General features: G+C 46.4%; 3 protein-coding genes across 3 annotated transcripts; all 3 read right to left on the bottom strand.

Moving 5' to 3' along the window:
- Window positions 1–12,415: 12,415 nt before the first annotated feature.
- On the bottom strand, window positions 12,416–13,649 carry PtA15_8A79 (uncharacterized protein; the record flags this gene model as incomplete). The annotated part of the gene is made up of 4 exons (XM_053172250.1): window positions 12,416–12,783; window positions 12,848–12,913; window positions 13,005–13,296; window positions 13,389–13,649. 4 exons carry the CDS (start codon window positions 13,647–13,649, stop codon window positions 12,416–12,418), a joined length of 987 nt encoding a protein of 328 aa, XP_053022733.1.
- A 1,816-nt stretch (window positions 13,650–15,465) lies between these two features.
- Window positions 15,466–16,837, bottom strand: PtA15_8A78 (uncharacterized protein; the record flags this gene model as incomplete). The annotated part of the gene is made up of 6 exons (XM_053172249.1): window positions 15,466–15,563; window positions 15,640–15,813; window positions 15,934–16,032; window positions 16,117–16,260; window positions 16,347–16,419; window positions 16,499–16,837. The coding sequence occupies 6 exons, from the start codon at window positions 16,835–16,837 to the stop codon at window positions 15,466–15,468; spliced, it is 927 nt and encodes a 308-aa protein (XP_053022732.1).
- Window positions 16,838–16,905: 68 nt separating this feature from the next.
- Window positions 16,906–17,226, bottom strand: PtA15_8A77 (uncharacterized protein; the record flags this gene model as incomplete). Its single annotated transcript, XM_053172244.1, has 1 exon — window positions 16,906–17,226. The coding sequence occupies one exon, from the start codon at window positions 17,224–17,226 to the stop codon at window positions 16,906–16,908; it is 321 nt and encodes a 106-aa protein (XP_053022731.1).
- Window positions 17,227–17,679: the final 453 nt, after the last annotated feature.

The raw sequence follows: 17,679 nt of genomic DNA, 5'->3' as shown, positions 1-17,679 counted from the left end.
GATTGCCTTGTAGCGGGGTCGCGCTGCGCTGCACTATATCCGCGCTTTTTTTAGCGCTGCGCAGCGCTTACACCGTTGCTGATATGTTATAGAGCATTCTCCAAGAACCACTTCCATCTCCCATTTGGCTGTGAGGGCAACAAATGGACAATGATTTCCAATTGGTTTCAGTTAGAATTCTTCCCGCTGATTTAGGCCTTGTGAGAGGATCAAGGTACAATGGCTCAAAGCAACAATGGGTTTTTACTATACAGATAGTGGTATAGTAAGGAATGCCCCAGAGAACACGGGTACCCGTTGGCACCCGGGTACCTGGTTGTTTTTTGACCCAAACCCCACACCCGGCACCGCATCCGGCATCGCCTGGCGGGTGCGGCGGGTGTATTTGGGGGGTACCCCCCACTTTTTACTGCATAAAGAGCGCTTAATTTCATATATATAGAAAAAAAAATGAAAAAAAAAAAAAAAAAATGGCAGTCAATTGTCATCTACCTCTGCCACCTTTCTTTTTGCTTTCTGCTGCATCTTTTTCTTCAAAGTGATTTCTCCTTTCCAATCGGCTAAAGCTTCTGGATTGATCTTGTTGTTCTTCAAGTACAAAGCAACAGTCATCCCGCGACTGACTGACTTTGCTGTAAGCCTGTGCCTGCGTGATGTAACATAACTGGCTCCAAAGCTGAATGACCTCTTGACATCAACAGATGTTCCTGAGAGGTTGAGAGAAGCGCTGAGATTAGTTAATGAAAGCCACAATGAACAGAGAGAAACTTACCTGGGCAACTTAAAACATCCAGTGCCATGTGGACAAGACCACCGTGCGAGTTGCCGGCACGCTTCTGCTGGGTCCACCACTGGAGTGGATTTACAGATTCGTTACCTTCCAGGACAAGTCCTCCAGCAAGCCACACATCCAATGCATTGGATGACCTATTGCCGCCTCGGGCCGCCGCAGCTTCACTGAGGCCAGAAAGCATACCAGTCCTAGGCTGTGAAATATTAGATGATGTTAGATCAATTGTTCAACAAATAATTAAGAATGAAGTTTGGGACTTACCTTGGAGGCAGGATCCATTGTAGCAGAGGGAGTCAGTAATGTTCGTGGCTTGTAATGAGAAACCCACATGTCCCGTGCAAGGCGTATCGCCTTGGAGATCCAATCAGGCTCCCAGTTTGCTAATTTGAAGTGCTTGTCCCAAAACGAGGGGTGTAGGACTGAACCCCGCCAAAAAAAACTGCAAGTCAATAAATATTAAACCTTTAAATAATCAAGGAACAAGAGACTTACAAATCGCAATTCTGTAGAGAGGAGATGAGTCGGTCAAACTGTAATACTTGTTTGTTATCTTCAATCCAATTCAGCATGCATTCCTCAAAGCTGGAGGAAATTCCTTGTTGTTCTTGATAGTTGTTGATAAGTGTTCAGTGATTTGGTTGATGAATACAACTATATTTTCCAAACATGCCAAACCAGATACAGATACCTGTAAAGTGATCTCATGGAAGAGATTGAGGACCTCAACCAAATGGCGTGCCAAGAAAAAGTTGGACTCATCCAGGTAAAACTTGCGGTCAACACCGTACCTTTTTGGGTTTGATACTCAAAAGAATCAATCAGCCTACTTACTTAACTCCTCCTTGTCCGTCGTTGGGCAAAGTCCTCCTGATGTGGCTGGGTCGTCGTCGTCTAGGTTTTCAGGGGGATTTTGAGATGATGAGTTCGAACTTGTTCCTGATTTCTGGAGCCTCTGTTGGCTGCAAGTTGGTCGCATGGTGGTTGATATGTCAGTGGAGGTTGGTGGAAGGAAGGGATATTGCTGATATCTATCCAATTTCCAACCAGCCACCCCAACCCATATACCCCGCCCCCCTGCACGTCCCCCTGGCGGGGCGGGGTGTACGGGGGGGTACCCCTAGAGGTATCTGGGTACCGGGCACTTTTTCACCAAAAACAGACACCCAACACCGCATCCGGCACCGCTTGGCGGGTGCAAGGCGGGTGTGAGGGGGTACCTGCCTGCGGGTGCCAGGTACCCCCCATGGGGTACCCGAAGGCATTCCTTATGGTATAGTATAGTTATTGTATTTTTTCTGGTCCAATAAAAGTAATTTTATTTTCATTTTCCATAATGAATTTTTAATACTATATCCAATTACATGAGGATTTTCTTTTTTGAAAATACTATATCCAAATGAAGGAAGAAATAAAAAAAATTCAATACTATACTGGCCAGATGTATCCAGTACCACTACTCAGTAGGGATGAAATCTATCTATTTCTTGGGATTGGGGATCAGAGCACCCAAAGCCTTTCCAGCCTCAGCAAAGTCCCCTGAGAGGGGAAAATCCTCACAAAGTCACATAAGGCTGCTGAAGGATTTTGAAGTAGTTGAAGGGAACAGATGACCACGTCTGGAGCCACAGAGAACAATCTCTCAACAGAACAAGACCTACCTGGTGTTCCTAAATAAACCCTTGCTATAACCACAAGGACCAGGTAGGTGGCATGGTTTGCCTGTACAATCATCAGGAGCCCACATGTAATTGCCTTATGTTTACACCTGGTTAAGTGCGCTATTGTGGTAACCAGGGGCAAAAAACATTAGTATTATGCCCCATGTCCAGAAGAGGGCTTATTTCTCTTTTGTTCCTTTTCTTTCCATCAGGGTCCTTCAGCCACCCAGGCCCCTCTTTAAGCCCCTCTTTAGGCCCCTTTTCCTCTATATGTTTCATCTGTCCCCACATGAAATACAGACACCACTTAGTTCCGAGCCCATAGTAGTCTGACCTGCTCCTCTGGAGACTTCTGATCTGCTGTTCTGAGTCCCTGAGTGTCAGCGGCGGCGATGCCAAGGTGATAGTCTTCTAGCTACGCAGGCTGCAAAATATGATAATAGCGCAAGGATGAAATGGATAAAATACCAAATCTAATTTAAAAAGAATATATTTTTATCACGGAGGGGCTTAACTCAAAGAGCTAAGGGTATTTAAGTGCCCTCCGTAAATTATCAGGGCCTGCTAAGCAGGGGTGTTGGAGTGCCTGATTAAGCGGGGGCCTGGTAATCAGGTTTGGTTTGCAAGATACCCTGGTAGATACCTTCAGAGGAAGGATTTCTATGAGAAGGAAACTAGGAAGACTCACTAGTTTTACTGTTATACTTTTACCTATGGGAAGTCTGTACTGAGTTTCCTGGAAGGGAACCGCAAGGGTTTGTTCAGCGAGTCGTAGAATAGCGCTTGAAAATTTTTTTGAACTTCATGTTGAGTTTTCGCCGCAACAGCCCTGTGAAAGGCCTGAGACTTCTCAGCCCAAGTGCTCTTCTGTCCGCTTCAACTATCTCTTCTGTTCGCTCCTCTGTCTCGACATCGCTCAAGACCTCAATCCTCAAGTCTCGACATCGCTCAAGACCTCAATCCTCAAGTCTTGACATCGCTCAAGACTTCTTCCCTATCTCTCTTGGCTCAAATCTCAATTTGGTGAGAAAAGATTGACGACATCCTCGGTCCTCCCGTCCTCGGCTAATCTCCCTTCTTTTCTTCTCATCTTATTCCTTCTGTCATCTCAGTGTCCTTGTTCTCCTACTCTGTCTCTTCACTCTTGTCTCAGGTTGTCTCTAGATTATCAGATCTCTCGTGGTGGTAAATTCTTTTTCTCTTTTTATCCTTTTCTTCCTCATTGTTGATCTAATCTTGTCTCTTTAGCCTGGTTCTCATTTTACAGCAATTCAGACTAAATTCTAACACTTCACACAGAGTCAGACAACGGAGCAGGTGGACTTTCAATCAAAGGTATAATCAAGGGGAAGGTGCAATGTTCAGTGTCAGGGTGAATGAAGATGGGGATCCTTTTACTCAGGAATAATCCTTGTATTTATAGTCAATTTCTTCTCTAGAGGCTCAGCATTATTGGGAAGAATCATTATTTTTTCTGTCTAGGATGAGCGCTTTGTATTTGCAATTCTTAGGTAGAGCGCTCTCCCTTTTTCATGATGAGCAATTTAATTCGCAGGTGGAGCTATTTCCTCTTTTTTTCCCAGGATGAGCGTAATTCGCAGGTAGAGCGCTTTCCTCCTTTTTTTCAGGATGAGCTTGTATTCTTTACTTTTGATCATATTACCTATAGTTTCTCGCGCATAAGTGAGAAGTATTCTTACTGCGTAAACACGTTTTTTGTCAAAGGATACTAAATTATAGCTCTTCCAAGTTTTTATTGCGCATCTGTGCGCTACTTGAGCAGAGAGGTTCTTTTTTAGGTAAAGGAAGCACTTTCTTCCTTTTTTATACTCACCTTTATTTGCGTAAAGGAAGGGTTTTTTTCTTCTTTTTACAAAAGGATACATATTGTTTATTTTATATTTGTTCAGCTAGCTCTAATACAGTAGCTGGCTGAAACTGAGCATTCTGTGCTCCTGATCTTCTTCAGCTCACCCTTCTTCAGTCCCAGGCCCTTGGCCACTTTTCTCTTAAAAAAAGTTACTATACCTGTATTTTTGTTTCAGAGAAAAACCACAGAATACTATACGGGCCAATACTAGTACATTTATTAGTATAGGTTGGTACAACCAGACCTATACAATAACAGAAAGGCCCGGTTATAGTAGAGTATAGTATAGGCCCATTTTTGCGCAAAGCTTTGTCCTCCAGTAAAGGAAGAGCTTTCACATGCAGAAGCACAGCTTTCTTCTCTACTGTGGTCCCGTAATTTTGCCACATACGCAGTACGGACCCGTGCTCTGCCGCTAAGTTGAGGTGTGGAATATCTTTGTACTCTCTAGGCTCTGTAGATTTTTGTCAGTGATCACCCAAATTTTTTTTTGTATGTTCTTGGCCAAATCTGTCAGCACCCTTTTGGCTTTGGGATAATCAGAATGTTTATTGATAAGTGTCCCCTGTCGACACAGTGTGGTGGTGACATTCATGGATTGTTTGGGGATCAGCAACTCTTCACCGTGTAAATCTAAGCAAGGGGTAGCATGATTTACTCACATCAACGTTAATAACAATCAGTGTTTTCCATTTGATTTTAGGCGTGAAAGAAGGAGGATGGGGCATAGCGTCGGCGACTGTGTGTTTGGCTAATCCCTTGATGTGCGTCGGCATTTTGTATGGGTTGAAGATGCAGGCATCGCCGAAATGCGTGTGCACAATGACCGGCCCCTTGACAAATGTAGCAGATGAAAGGTTCCCAAGACTCCAGACTGCCAGGATGAGGCCATACTTGGTAAGCAATATTGGATGTGTGCGGTGAGGATAGCTGACGGAGGCGCTTGTGAGCTGGGTATGTGGACAATTGATAGAGGTGACATGGTGCCCGAGGTCCTCGGATTCATTCCAAGTAAAAACTTGAAACACGTTGAGGACACTAAAGGTGATGTCTATTCTGATTTGGACGATTTCATCTTGGAAACTTGAAAGGCCCGAACCGAAGCAGATGACCCACTCGGCAAAAAAAAAAAAAAGAAAAAACACCCCCAGGCACATTATTCTACATTACACTGGTCTCTAAAAAATCCGTAGTGCGTGTCGGAGGGGTTTTATTCGTAATTTCTTGTCCCGATATGCATATCAATCGCTATCCGCCCCGAGCTGAGTACATACTCCTGACCGGGGATGTGCCTCTTTTCGACCGAACCACGGCCTAAGCATAATGATACGTGCCGCTTGTGGGAGAGAGCCGGAAAGTAACAGGAAGGGAACGGACTGATTGAATTCGATGAGTGGCATGGTTTATCCGAGCCGAGGGCACATTAAACGATTTGCCCTGTTCTTCTTCTGGCCTTGCGCTCGACGCAGGCTTGACAAAGGATACGGCTTGGCACGCGTTTGCAGGTCAAGTTCCCAACCGACTGGGCCTCCCTCGGGGTGGTAAGCGCAAGAAATTCTGAATTTCAGCAAGGCCTACTAGCAACTTATTGAGCTTAGCAAGCCCTCATGGCGAGGAGCGGTAGTGAGCCGCGAAGCTGTCCACTTCGCACTGCGTGCAGGCAGACTTGGGTGTCGAGCTTGGCAGGATAAGATGGGAGTTTGGAAGGGAGACTGATGGTTGCTGGCGAGGGAAGATTGGTTCAAGGAAGGGAGAAAGACGAGGGCGAGGAGGACTGTGCAAAGGGCCGGAGAGAGGACCTATGGACCCCCAATCCCTGCACTGTAGAGGTGGGATCGGGTTGTGCATGCGAGGGCAGCTCTATACTGGAGCTTACGGCCATTTGCTCTAGAATCCCGGATCCAATCCCGATCCCGGAATCCTTGTATGTATTATGTAAATATATGTTGTATCCCCTCAGACTCGGACGAGTCGGACTACCACCCAGCCCACACCCGCGACGCTCCAAATCCAAACCCAGAGCCTGTGACATCCTGGATCCCTGTGTGCGACACCCCTCAACAATTGACACCGGAGTTTTTCATGTCCTCTGAATAGATCGGAGGTCAATCAGCATTTCAAGACCAAGTCCTTCATCTCACTCATTTTTTTTTCCCTTTGCACATAATTATTAAGCTTGTTACGTTGCACTCTCATTTTTCACATGTTTCACATGTTTTTGTGAGGAAATTATATTATTTGTTAATATTGGTCCATAATACAAAACAAAAACAGAACAAGGCGTAAAAGGAGTAAAAGAGAAAGATCAGATGAGATGGCTGCTTCTGGGATTGTCCATAAGCAACACTGGGTCGCTACACTATTTCAGCGCTACGTGTTAGCGTAGCGGCAAAAAGCGCCCATCTGTTTTGCATAGTGTTAGCGCGCTGTTAGCGCCGCTACGCTGCGCTAATTTTCAGCGGCGCTAACAGCGCGCCAATTCTTTGTTAGCGTTAGCGCGCCGCTACAGTCGCTACGCTACGCTTCTTTTGCGCCCTGCATGTGTAGCGTTAGCGCAATTGCGCGCATCTGTGCTAACGCTACGCTATCAGATAAAATAGCTGCGCACCGCGTGCGCGTAGCGCATATGCGTGCAATTGCGCTAACGCTACACTAAAAATAGTGCATTTGCGCTGCGCTACGCTACGCTAACCGCTATGGTTAGCGTAGCAACCCAGTGTTGCCATAAGCTCATGGTCATGGCCAGCCATTTCAATCATGTGTGTTTCAGTTGAATCTTCCAATGCACCTGATTCACCATCTGAGTCTTGATCATTGAGTACTTCTTCTTCCAAGATCAGATCAAGATCTGATGAGATGTGCTTGTTATAGATATTTGACTCAAGGAATTCAATCAGGACAAACCACATGTCCGGTAGCAATTTGTGCCTCACTAATCACTTGGCTAGCATGCTGTTTATGGTTCCGGCCCATCTGATAAGTAGAGCTTTGTGCTGATTTTGATCCACTTCCAGCTTGTCCCTGAGTAAACGCTTGCCACTTAGCAAAGTCATGGCGCTGTGACCATCTTTGCCCAACACATTGTTCATAGCATCTTTCAGCTTGGTACTTAAGGGTCCTGAGATTATGATTGTGTTGGTCAATTCAATTAAGATCATGTAATAAATGAGCAGGAAATTTACCTTGAACACATTCATTGATACAGGATTTTAGCTGATCTCTATGAGCCATCCCCCACAAGACAGTCATTTGCAACTTAATATTCAATTGAGTAAGCTCCTCTTTTGAACGGTCTAACACCAACACAGCATGAATTCTGTTTTGTACAGTAGGATCAAGAGCCCATGGGTCCTTTGATACGCAAATGTAGCTATTGTTCCAAAAAGAGTCATTGAGAGGGATCTTTGTAAATTGTGCATAGTCAATTGGGGTTTTTTCAGGCAGATTGAGCTGTTTGGGGCAGTGGTGCTATTTATGGTTGGTATGCCGGGCCAAGAATGTGTTCAACACAGTAATAACTGCTTTTTTACGGCAATTGAGGGCATCAAAGATCTTCTCCTTCAGTATGGTCCCCAGCCGTTCTCCACAAGCTTTTGAATCACACAAAGGTTGCATTTCTCCCTGTATCTCAACAGCAGCTTTTTAAAGTGCATTTTTAGCACTCCAAAGCAGCCAGTCTCCGCTGTTTTTCCTATGCACAGAAAATGCAGGTCAATATTGTTTTAGCCCAAGGGGATACACATGCTCAACCTTGCCACAGTAGTGGTATATTCAGCATCCAGGATCCAATCCTGGATGCCAAGTTGTCATTCATTACCATTTCAGAGTCACTCAAGCCTGCTGTGTCACAACAAATGTCAGTTGAAACCTTTCATTCCACAATAAGACAAAGGCAGATAAGAAGCATATCACTAACTGTTCTCCGTCTCAGCAGCTGCAAAGTGAGAGCCTAATTTCTGGGCCTCTGCATCTTGCGCAGCCTGAAGTGATTGGATATTGTGCAACGGGTTGATCATTCACATCAAATCTGAGTGAGCCCCCATTTGCAAACCCAAGGAAAAAGTCTCACTACACAAAAAGAAATGTCAAAAGGTGAAGGAGAAGTTAGTAAATGAAGTGTTTTTTGGTTGATTTTTGGTTAACGCACACAAGCCCTTCAATGTTTCACCTCGCTCAAAGAACTGAGCTTGCCCCTCCTGCTTGTAATCTCTTTGTGGTTTTGATTGAACTGGAATTCTTTCTGAGCCTGGCATTGCTCTCAAAAGAAAGCCTTGTTAAAGTTTGCACCACGTATGTGTGGGTTTGGATTTTGCAGAAAATCATCTAGGCCCTGTTTGTCTGCTGTGTTATATGTCATAAATGGTTGAATTTATGACACCAAGACCCAAAGTTTGCCCCCTGTTACCACCAAAACTTTGAAACCGCAGGGGGTAGCGCATCATAAATTTGACCATTTATGTTGTATAACGCGGCAGCCAAACGGGGCCCTAGTTTACTTTGGGCTTTTTTTTGGAAAATGAAAGCATCACAAGTTTTCCTTTCCAAAGTCAAACCTACAGAATGAATTAACTTATGGTATGATGTACCGTATAATTGATTTGAAGGGTAATAAAATACACACACAGTTTTTCTATTCCAAGAAAATTGTGGAATACATTGTGATGATTGAGTGCCACAAGTAAATGATTAAGTGTTGCTTGTTGCAGCGGAACCACAAGGCAAGAGTTGTAGGACCAAAGTGTTGAGAGTCAAGTCCGTCCCTCGACTTGAGCTACTGCCACTCAAAACAAAACATGTCATGCAAATATCACTGGACACGCTTTGTCTCCTGGTTTTCCTCTAGACTCTCAAATTTTCCTTGGCTCATCTCACAATCCTGGTCAAAAACATTCAAATCTGTCTTGCTCATCCTTGTTTCCAACTCAAGTCCTTGCTCATCAAACTCGACCGGAAGATTTCTCATCACCAAATCCAACAAACTTTGACTCTTTTAAATACTTGACATCTCTCACTCATTCTTTCTTTCCTCTGGGGAACACGCTTGACTCATCTCTTAACAATATCATTGATAGTCTCAAAACATCTTCAAGCTTCCTGACTATCCGTTCCTCCAGAAGACAACATTTCCAATCAGTCTTCAAATTCTTCAAAGCCTCAAGACTTCCTCACTCAACTCTTTCTTCCTCATCATTATATCATCTCATCTTTTTGTCGTGCTCTTCTATGTTGTGTTTGCCTTCAGTTTGATTCTTAACACAAACATGCTCCATTCTCTCACCATTGGTTAGGCCCTATCCTTCATTGTACCGGGGGTTAAACTTGAGTTGACAGGGCCAGTCATGAACATACAAATGAAAGACTGCTGTGGCAAACTTCATCCTAGGAAGATGCTCAGTCAACAGTTTCCGAGATTCAAAGAATTTTCCCATTGTACAGCCAATATTGTATAGGACTTTCAATTGGATATTTGGATCCAGATCAGATAGTAGCAGACACTTCAGTATGGACATTGGCAGGCCACATCCTTTGCCCAATTTGTGGATGTTGCAAAATTAAAACACAGAATCATGTCAACAGCAGCATACAAACAAACCCATCTCATTGCATCCCTTCCACATGCTCGCATAGTGGCAATCATTGGCAGCCTTGTGCTGCTCCGCACATCTATCTTTCTAGATATACCAATTTTCACAAGCTGGTCAGGTTCTTTGTTGTCTCTGCGTGATGTACATGTGGCAGAGAAATGATACCACTGGTGATATCTCAAGTAAGCCATGGAGTAGAGACCACTGCCACAATGTACCCGGCAGGGTATCTGTGTTTATTTTGCGGTTGAGTTTTATGCCTGCTTAGCAGCAGGCAAAAAGATGGGAGAATTTCAGGCAAAGATCCAAGACTCACTTCTCCCATATATTAGGGGTTTTTCTCTTGGAGAGAGTTTTCCCGCAGAGTTGTTTTTGGTAAAAAGCCTGTCTACATTGTTGTTCAACAACAATTGAGGCCTTTCCATCAAAACTTAACACCTTTTACTTCCTTTCTTTGTATCCTCAATAAACCAACACCTCTCTATCCTGTCGCGCTTGCCTACTCGGCTCCCTTGCCTCAATCATCTTTTGGGTCCTTTTGAGCCACCGACCAGGTATTGGTAAGCCCGTCCAGATTCCTTTTTTCCTCTCTCCTCTCTCCGACGTAAGGATCTTATAGATCCCTGCTAGGCCCCTCTTACCCAAGACGTGTGGCTACTCCTCCCGCATTGATGGTTGAGTAGAGAAAGACTTTGGTCTACTGTTTAGATATTCCGCGCTTCACCAGCGCTAGTCCATTCAATACTCAGTATCTTGTCATTCAGAGTACGGTCACTTTAGAGATTCCCTGACAAGCCTCTTGGTGACTGATGAAGACTCTCCTCCTGGGGCAGAGATGAAACAAGGGGCCGCTGATAAAGCAGCAAAGATATAGGGGGTAGTGCTACACCTACACTACCGCTAGCGCCTCCTATTTTGTGCACCGATGCAGCTCTCCCTACCACTAGCGCCTCCTTTGTTGCGCGCCTATGCGGCTCTAAAAGGTGGGTGAGAGGTCCGCAAAAGAAGGCAGTGCGCGTCGATGAAAATGGTAAATGGCAATAGCGCGATGAGGAGGGAAGAAGCTGACAAGAGTGGGGAAGCTTCTGACTAGGGGGAAGCAGGGGCCCGGGGGAGAGTCAGGTTGTAGTCAACCCGAGTCTTCTCAAGACTGCTGCATGTCTCTCGGGCGTCCCGGGCCCAACCAGCACTGCTTCGCCCGCGATATTGCCTGGCTCCATCTGCTCGCGCGTGCTTGGACCTAGTTGACCTCGCCTAGCGGTCCGGTCACCTTCCAGGAACCACCTTGGTCTGTTTTTGGGTGTTAGCAAGCACGGAGTGCTTTAATTTTAGTCCCCGCTGTGCAGACCCAAACTTCCGAATGGGATGAGGGGAACCGGTTTCAATGTCGGGACGCGCACCAACGCGACCGACCCGGGCACAATGTGGAGGCAGACGCAGGGTCGTTCAGTCGGATTTTCCTACTGTCGGATTACGGATTACGTGTAATCCGACAGTACGAGCTGCGGGTATGTACATGTTTGTTTATTCACATAGGTGTATATACATATGTTGAATTTGGAGTGTTACCGGTGTAGAGAACCCAAAATCTGAGGGCGCTCGCCTGGGCGAGGCGGACATCAAGGATTCCGGGATCAGGATTGGATCCGGGATTCACAGCAAGCGACAGTATAGAGCTGTCCTCGCATGCATACCTCCTCCCACCTCTACAGTGTAGGGATTGGGGGACCATAGGTCGGAGAGAGAGAGAGAGCGATTACCCGATCGTTGAGGACGGACAGCCGATGACTGCCGAGTATCATTGGCCGGGATGACCCTAACTTAACACAAGTCCCCTCCTCCTTCGGGGAGCGTCCCTTCGGGACGCGGGGTCGGCCCCCCCCCCCGACCCTCCGATCGAGAGGCTTAGTTAAGCTCGGGGATGACCGTTGATGACCGAATGCAATGGATGACTTCCCGTCGTCATTTAGAGAGCTCTAGATGCCCCTCTAAATCCTAAATTAAAACACCTATCAAAGAATCAACCAGTGCACATGAAATCAATAAATTGTAGGGTTGGGAAAACACTTCTCTTTTTGTCAAAAATTAAGAATTTGGGTGTGTAAATTGAGATCTGGGAGGCTCCCAGACTCGACGGGAAGTCGTCCAATGATTGGCGAAGATCGTCGAGAGAAGCATCGGCGAAAGGATTACGTCACATCAATCCCAACAGCCTACAATTCCTCCACTCAGGCCTCTCACAGGGGCCACTATGCACTGGACTCAGCGTTTCGAGCACTGCCTATGTAGCACTCCAGCTGGCACCATTCAAGTTCACACTAGTTCACAGTGCTTCCAAGTAAAGAGATAATAAATTGAGATAAGAAAAGCAACCGATCCAAGCTTCAAGCGAGAGAGACAATATAGACTGGTGATTGCGTATCTATGCGTTTAATATTTACCAAGAAAAATAATAATCGTGAGTCTGCAACCCAACCGTACACTATAAACACTGAAAAAGCTGCGAGGTTTATGGCTTTCGTGACAACTCTTCGAGGAAATTGTGGACCTCCCATGGATTTCGCAATTTGTATTGCGCAGACGTTGCCTGGCTTGGTTCATCACTGACAATAACAGTGTGGAAGAATTTATTGTTCCCATTCACCGGAATCACCGCTCGGAACATGCCCTCATCAGCAGGCTGATCACCCATTATGAATCCCCGGTCGTACCGCTTCTTCCTGGCCAACATGTAGAGGAGATTTCCTTTATCGGCGCGTTTAGGCTTGACTTCGCCATAGCGTCGCCCATCTTCCAATCGGAGCTCAAATTCTTTGAATTGATTTTCCCTCAGCATTCCCTGTACACGAGCCTTCACGTGAGCGTTCGTAGTTTGGTCTGTGATGAATATCAACAATTCAGCAGATACCCCAGGGAGGTTTGGTATGCACTGTTGGCTCACATGGTGCTTCGTACCTATATGCCGCAAGGTTGTGCGGGCCGTCGAACACCTCCATGCCAATGTGTTCTGTGAGAATAACGAATGGAAATGGGTTTATACAAAAGTTGTGTCGGTTTGATTTCTTGCCACCGGTTTGTAGCCTGTGAGGCCAACGTACCATACTCGAGTTCGATTCCCTTCATTGCATCTCGCATCGATGGGCCCTGAGGGTGATAAGCGCCCAAGATCTCGTGTTCTCCCCCCTGTCCTTCCGTGTTAGGTCTCCATACGCGCAGTATCGTCCCATGCTCCGCCGCTATGTTGAGCCCGGGAATGTTCAGGTAACTATCTACACCAGCAAGACCTCTTGCAGTGTTCACCCACACTTCGTTGTTGGGGTTCGCGATCAAAGCTCTCAGTAGAGTTGCCGCCTGTTCCGCCGTGGGTCCGTTTCTTTGTACTAGTACCCCCTTTGACAAAATATGGTTGTGACATTCATGGATTCCAATGGGATCAGTGACTCATCGATATGTAGATCCATGAAGGGGGTAGGATGACTCACATCGTTGTCGAGAACAATGAGTCTTTTTTTGCCTGGGGCTGGAGGATGTATATCACCGGGGTTCAGGGGGAGAGCGCCGTGCACAGTGTGTGTGTCTTCGTCCGAAAAGTGCTTGGACATATCTCTATATGGGTAGTAGAGACGATCACCGAAAAGATCTTTGTCACCAATGTACAGGTCACGGCCCAGGTTGGCAAATGTAGCGGGTGAGAGGTTCACAAGAGTTAAGACTGCCAGGATGAGGCGATACATAGCAGACATTGTGGATGTGTGCGATGTAGGTAGCTGATGGACGGAGTGTAGGGCTGGGGATGCCGACTATTTATAGCGGTGACTTGGTCCTGGAGGTGGAAGTGAGCTCGACTGACCGAAACAAGAACATGAAACACGTTGAGGATACTAAACGCTACGAAGCAAGATATCGAGGCATATGGTCTTGAAACTTCTGAAGTGAAGATGATGTCTATTCATCGACGATTCCATCTTTTGACTCATGAGTTAGGAGCAAGTGGGGCCTGAAGAGACCGGAACCAAAGCACATGGGCCATCCAATGGCAAAACCTACCAGACATGTTTCCACACTAACACTGGTCAGTCTCTAACAGTCTGATCGGGAGTATCGAAGGTGGTTTCTTCATAATAATATATGTACCTACATTCGGCAGCACGAATCAATCTACACAAGGCAAAGGTAAAACAAAATCTCGTCCCGAAGCTCCGAGCTGACCCGCGACCGGCGATGTGATTCTTTTCGGCAGAACATCTGCCCGATCCGAGCATGGCGATATTACCTCACGTGTGAGAGCCCCGGTGGGTCGGAAAGGGACCGGTTGAATTCGACCAGTGTCGTGCTTTGTCCGAGCTAAGGCAAAACAATTCTCCGCCCAAGGGAAAATCTATAATTTGGGCTGTACTTCCTTCTTCACGAAAGAGCATTCGTTAGACGCTATCGTTTCCCTTTTCGGATTTTGTAAGCAGGAACAACGATCCAGAGCACGAGTAAACCAAGCGTTATCTGAGCCGACTCGGGCGTGTTTCTCGTCGTGTGTCATTTCCGTATGAAGGGCAGCTTGTCACGCTACAACGAGCAAGTATCATTCTCCCGGAACTAGATAGTCGGGCAGGTTATGTCCAGCCAAAGCACATAGACCCACAGGCCGAGCAAGGCTGAACCAGACGGGTCACGAGACATTGTTGACTAGTGAAGAAACGCCGACATGGTTCCATAGCACAATCCTCAGGCTCAACTCTGATCCATGAGTTGATAGAGAACTGATGACGCCTCGAGAACTAGAATTCAAGTTTCTGTACACACGCATTGCTCCAACGATGTAGGGTTTATCTATTAGACTTTATTACATGCTTGCCGGATTTCAGAGCTCAAGGTGGTGTTTTCTCGACTCCGACAAAGCCTCTCGATGATACCGGCCGGGTTTGCAAAGGTTGACCAGACACAATTGGAGAGTTATTATCTCGAGTCCAGTGAAGCATTGCGCTGACACTGATACCGCGGCCGGATCTCTCGTCGCCCTGCAACTAGTAAATGTGCTTCCGTTCTGCACGCGACTGCTTCTTACCAGACTTACCAGCTGTCACTGTTATAGAAATGTCTAGATATTTTCCACCCCATGCATCTTACCAACCTTGAGATTCTGCGATCTACCTGGCAACACGTGTGTCTCATTTCCAGAGCTAGATGAAAACATTAGCTTATCACAAGTTGGTTCATCGGAAGGTCAGTGATGTCTATAGCGCCTGGCACTTTGTGTTTAGCTAGGAGAAAATTAGACGTCCGGGCCCAGAATGATTTGGCGAGGTCCATGCATGGCTTGCAAAAAAAGAGTACTATATACATCTAGTATGTTAAAATATAGACAACATATTGAGTGAGATATCATGAGGAAAGCATTTTTTTGACTTGAGGTTTTTCATGGATGGGCATTATGTGAGGTTGTGTTGCGTAATGAAAACCAAAGAACATTAAAGATCAAAATGAGAATGATTATCTGGAGCCTCAGTGACCATTAACTAATTCACGATGCTTGAAACCCATATTACGCGTGATTGTTGGAGGGCTTTAAGAGTGATGAGACCTTGATAATGATTGGTGTTGAGGGTGCATTCTACGGCAAGACTGGTCCCGCTTGGAGTATTTGAATCCTCTAGCACAAGAAACTGCCAACAGGAAATGAGAAAAGAAAACCGAGTCAAAAAATCTGCGTACGCGATGATCACAGGAATAAAGACTCACAAATCGTGCACTTTCCATCAGAACACCCAGACATCCCGGCGCCTCGTAGGAGTGCACAGTTAGTTCCGTTGCCGAGAGTCACGCATCCACCGCACGAGTTGATCTCTTGCTGGGTATCCAGACATTCGTATGGCGTCGAGGGCATGAACTCTTTCACCGCTGAGATCGGGCAAGCTACAAAGTAAGAAAAAAGGCGAAGCATTACGATTCAATCTAGCCACTCCCCGCGCTTCATTCCTACTTTTCTCTCAGGAAAAAAAAAAACGGCCAGCGAATGATAAGTGGGGCACTTACCTGTCAAGCCACTCGGACATCTCGGCTTGTATGCCGCGCTTTTTTCAGGCAAGCTTCGTCGAGCCCTAGCGCTAGGATTAGTACAACTCTTATCGCCCGCTTCGAAAAATAAAACGAGTAGAAAAAGTAAATGAAATCAGCTTCGATTAAGCGCTTGTTTGGGGATGGAAAAAGGGGATTTACAGCAGATAGAGCAATATGAGGGCCCCCCAGTCCGAAATAAACTTTGAAAGGCTTGGGCCAAAACCGGTCCATTCTTGTTATTCCTGACACAATCTATCGCTGTTGCCTGGCATCGACCATTAACAAACTTGGACGAAGCGCAACCTGCATGCACAAAAAGCAAAATCAAGCCAGATTAAAATCGGGTGGTCCAAAGCCGCAGAATCCAGGAAGGGGAAGCCAGACGCTACGTTTATCGTTGGCAAAAGCTGCTTGGCATTCGGCACTGGTTCTTTGCTGAGTGGCTTTGGTTTGAAGCAGGCCCTACATTCACAATCAGAAAAAAAGGACCAAGGATAAGGAAGGATCGGTGACAGGGTAGTGGTAGGGAGGCACAGCTAACCTGCAAGTGGCTCTGCAGGACAGACGCGTCGGAGGCCGAGACGCCATTGGTGTTGATGGTCGAAGTCAAAGAGTTGAGGAAAGAGAAGTCCAAGGAGATGATCCCGAGGACGTTGAAGCGACATTGGAGACAAAGGTTCGCCTGGCCGGACGCCTTGAGAGGTGCCACCCGGCCAAAGGCATTCAGGTTCAGTCCGCATCCGAAGTCGAGGCCTAGTTGCCGGGCCACCAGCTGGTTCTCGAACGAGCTCCGCGGCGCCGCCGCCGTCTCTCCCATTTCCCCCGCAACCTGACGTGCTAGACATACCACTGGCCCGATCACTCCGGCGAATAGCTTCATCACGCTGGATTTATATATATATTTATGTGTGAGAGTCGGTTGGTGTAAAAGTTGGAGTTGGTGATAATTTAATGCTTGCCTTCACTTGCGGAAAAAAGGCAAAGACGTAAAAGGAATGGTGGTGAGTCTTGATTGGATCCGATTATAATCAGGGGGAGTGTGTGTGTGTGTGGGTGGGGGACCGGTGACGGACGAGCAGGACTTATAAAACCAAGGCCGTCCTGACAGAGCACATTGCCCGAGGCGCACAGCATTGTGCCAGTGGTATAATGAAAGTCGGAATGCTCGGTGTTCCATGCCATTGCCAGGGAAGAGGCAGACGAGGCCCGGGAGACGAATGGATTGGACGACGCAGGCGCGCGGAGTTGAGGATCCATGGACTGCTGCATCGGTGTTTTTGTGTCTATATGCACACCCTCCGGGTCCAGCGCTAGGATACCAATCTCGAAACGCGACTCTGGACCTTTCGTCCATTGATCTCGTCGTCCAATCCTCCTTCTAATAATGAAAACCCGTGGTCTAGATTAATCATGATGGGGGATTCCACTTGTTAATTTTCGGATAAGAAGAGAAAAACATGTTTGTGGGAGCTGGTAAGTCAAAGATAAGGATGATGAGAATGTCGGGGAGACTTAAACGTTCTTGGCGCGTCCGATCATTTATTTCTTCTGCCGCTGGAATGATATCCCTTGATTCTCTGTCAACAGCACATAACAAAAAAAAATCTGACACGCTCCAAGACCGCGAACAAGAGTTCAACCCTTCGTGAATTCTTCATGAAGAGCTGAAGAGAGGGCCCAAGCCACCAAGCCAAACCGGTCAGTACATCAAAACAAGTTTCG

The sequence above is a fragment of the Puccinia triticina genome, chromosome 8A, assembly GCF_026914185.1.
Source record: "Puccinia triticina chromosome 8A, complete sequence".
Lineage (NCBI taxonomy): Eukaryota > Fungi > Basidiomycota > Pucciniomycetes > Pucciniales > Pucciniaceae > Puccinia > Puccinia triticina.
This window is presented reverse-complemented; position numbering and strand designations above follow the sequence as displayed.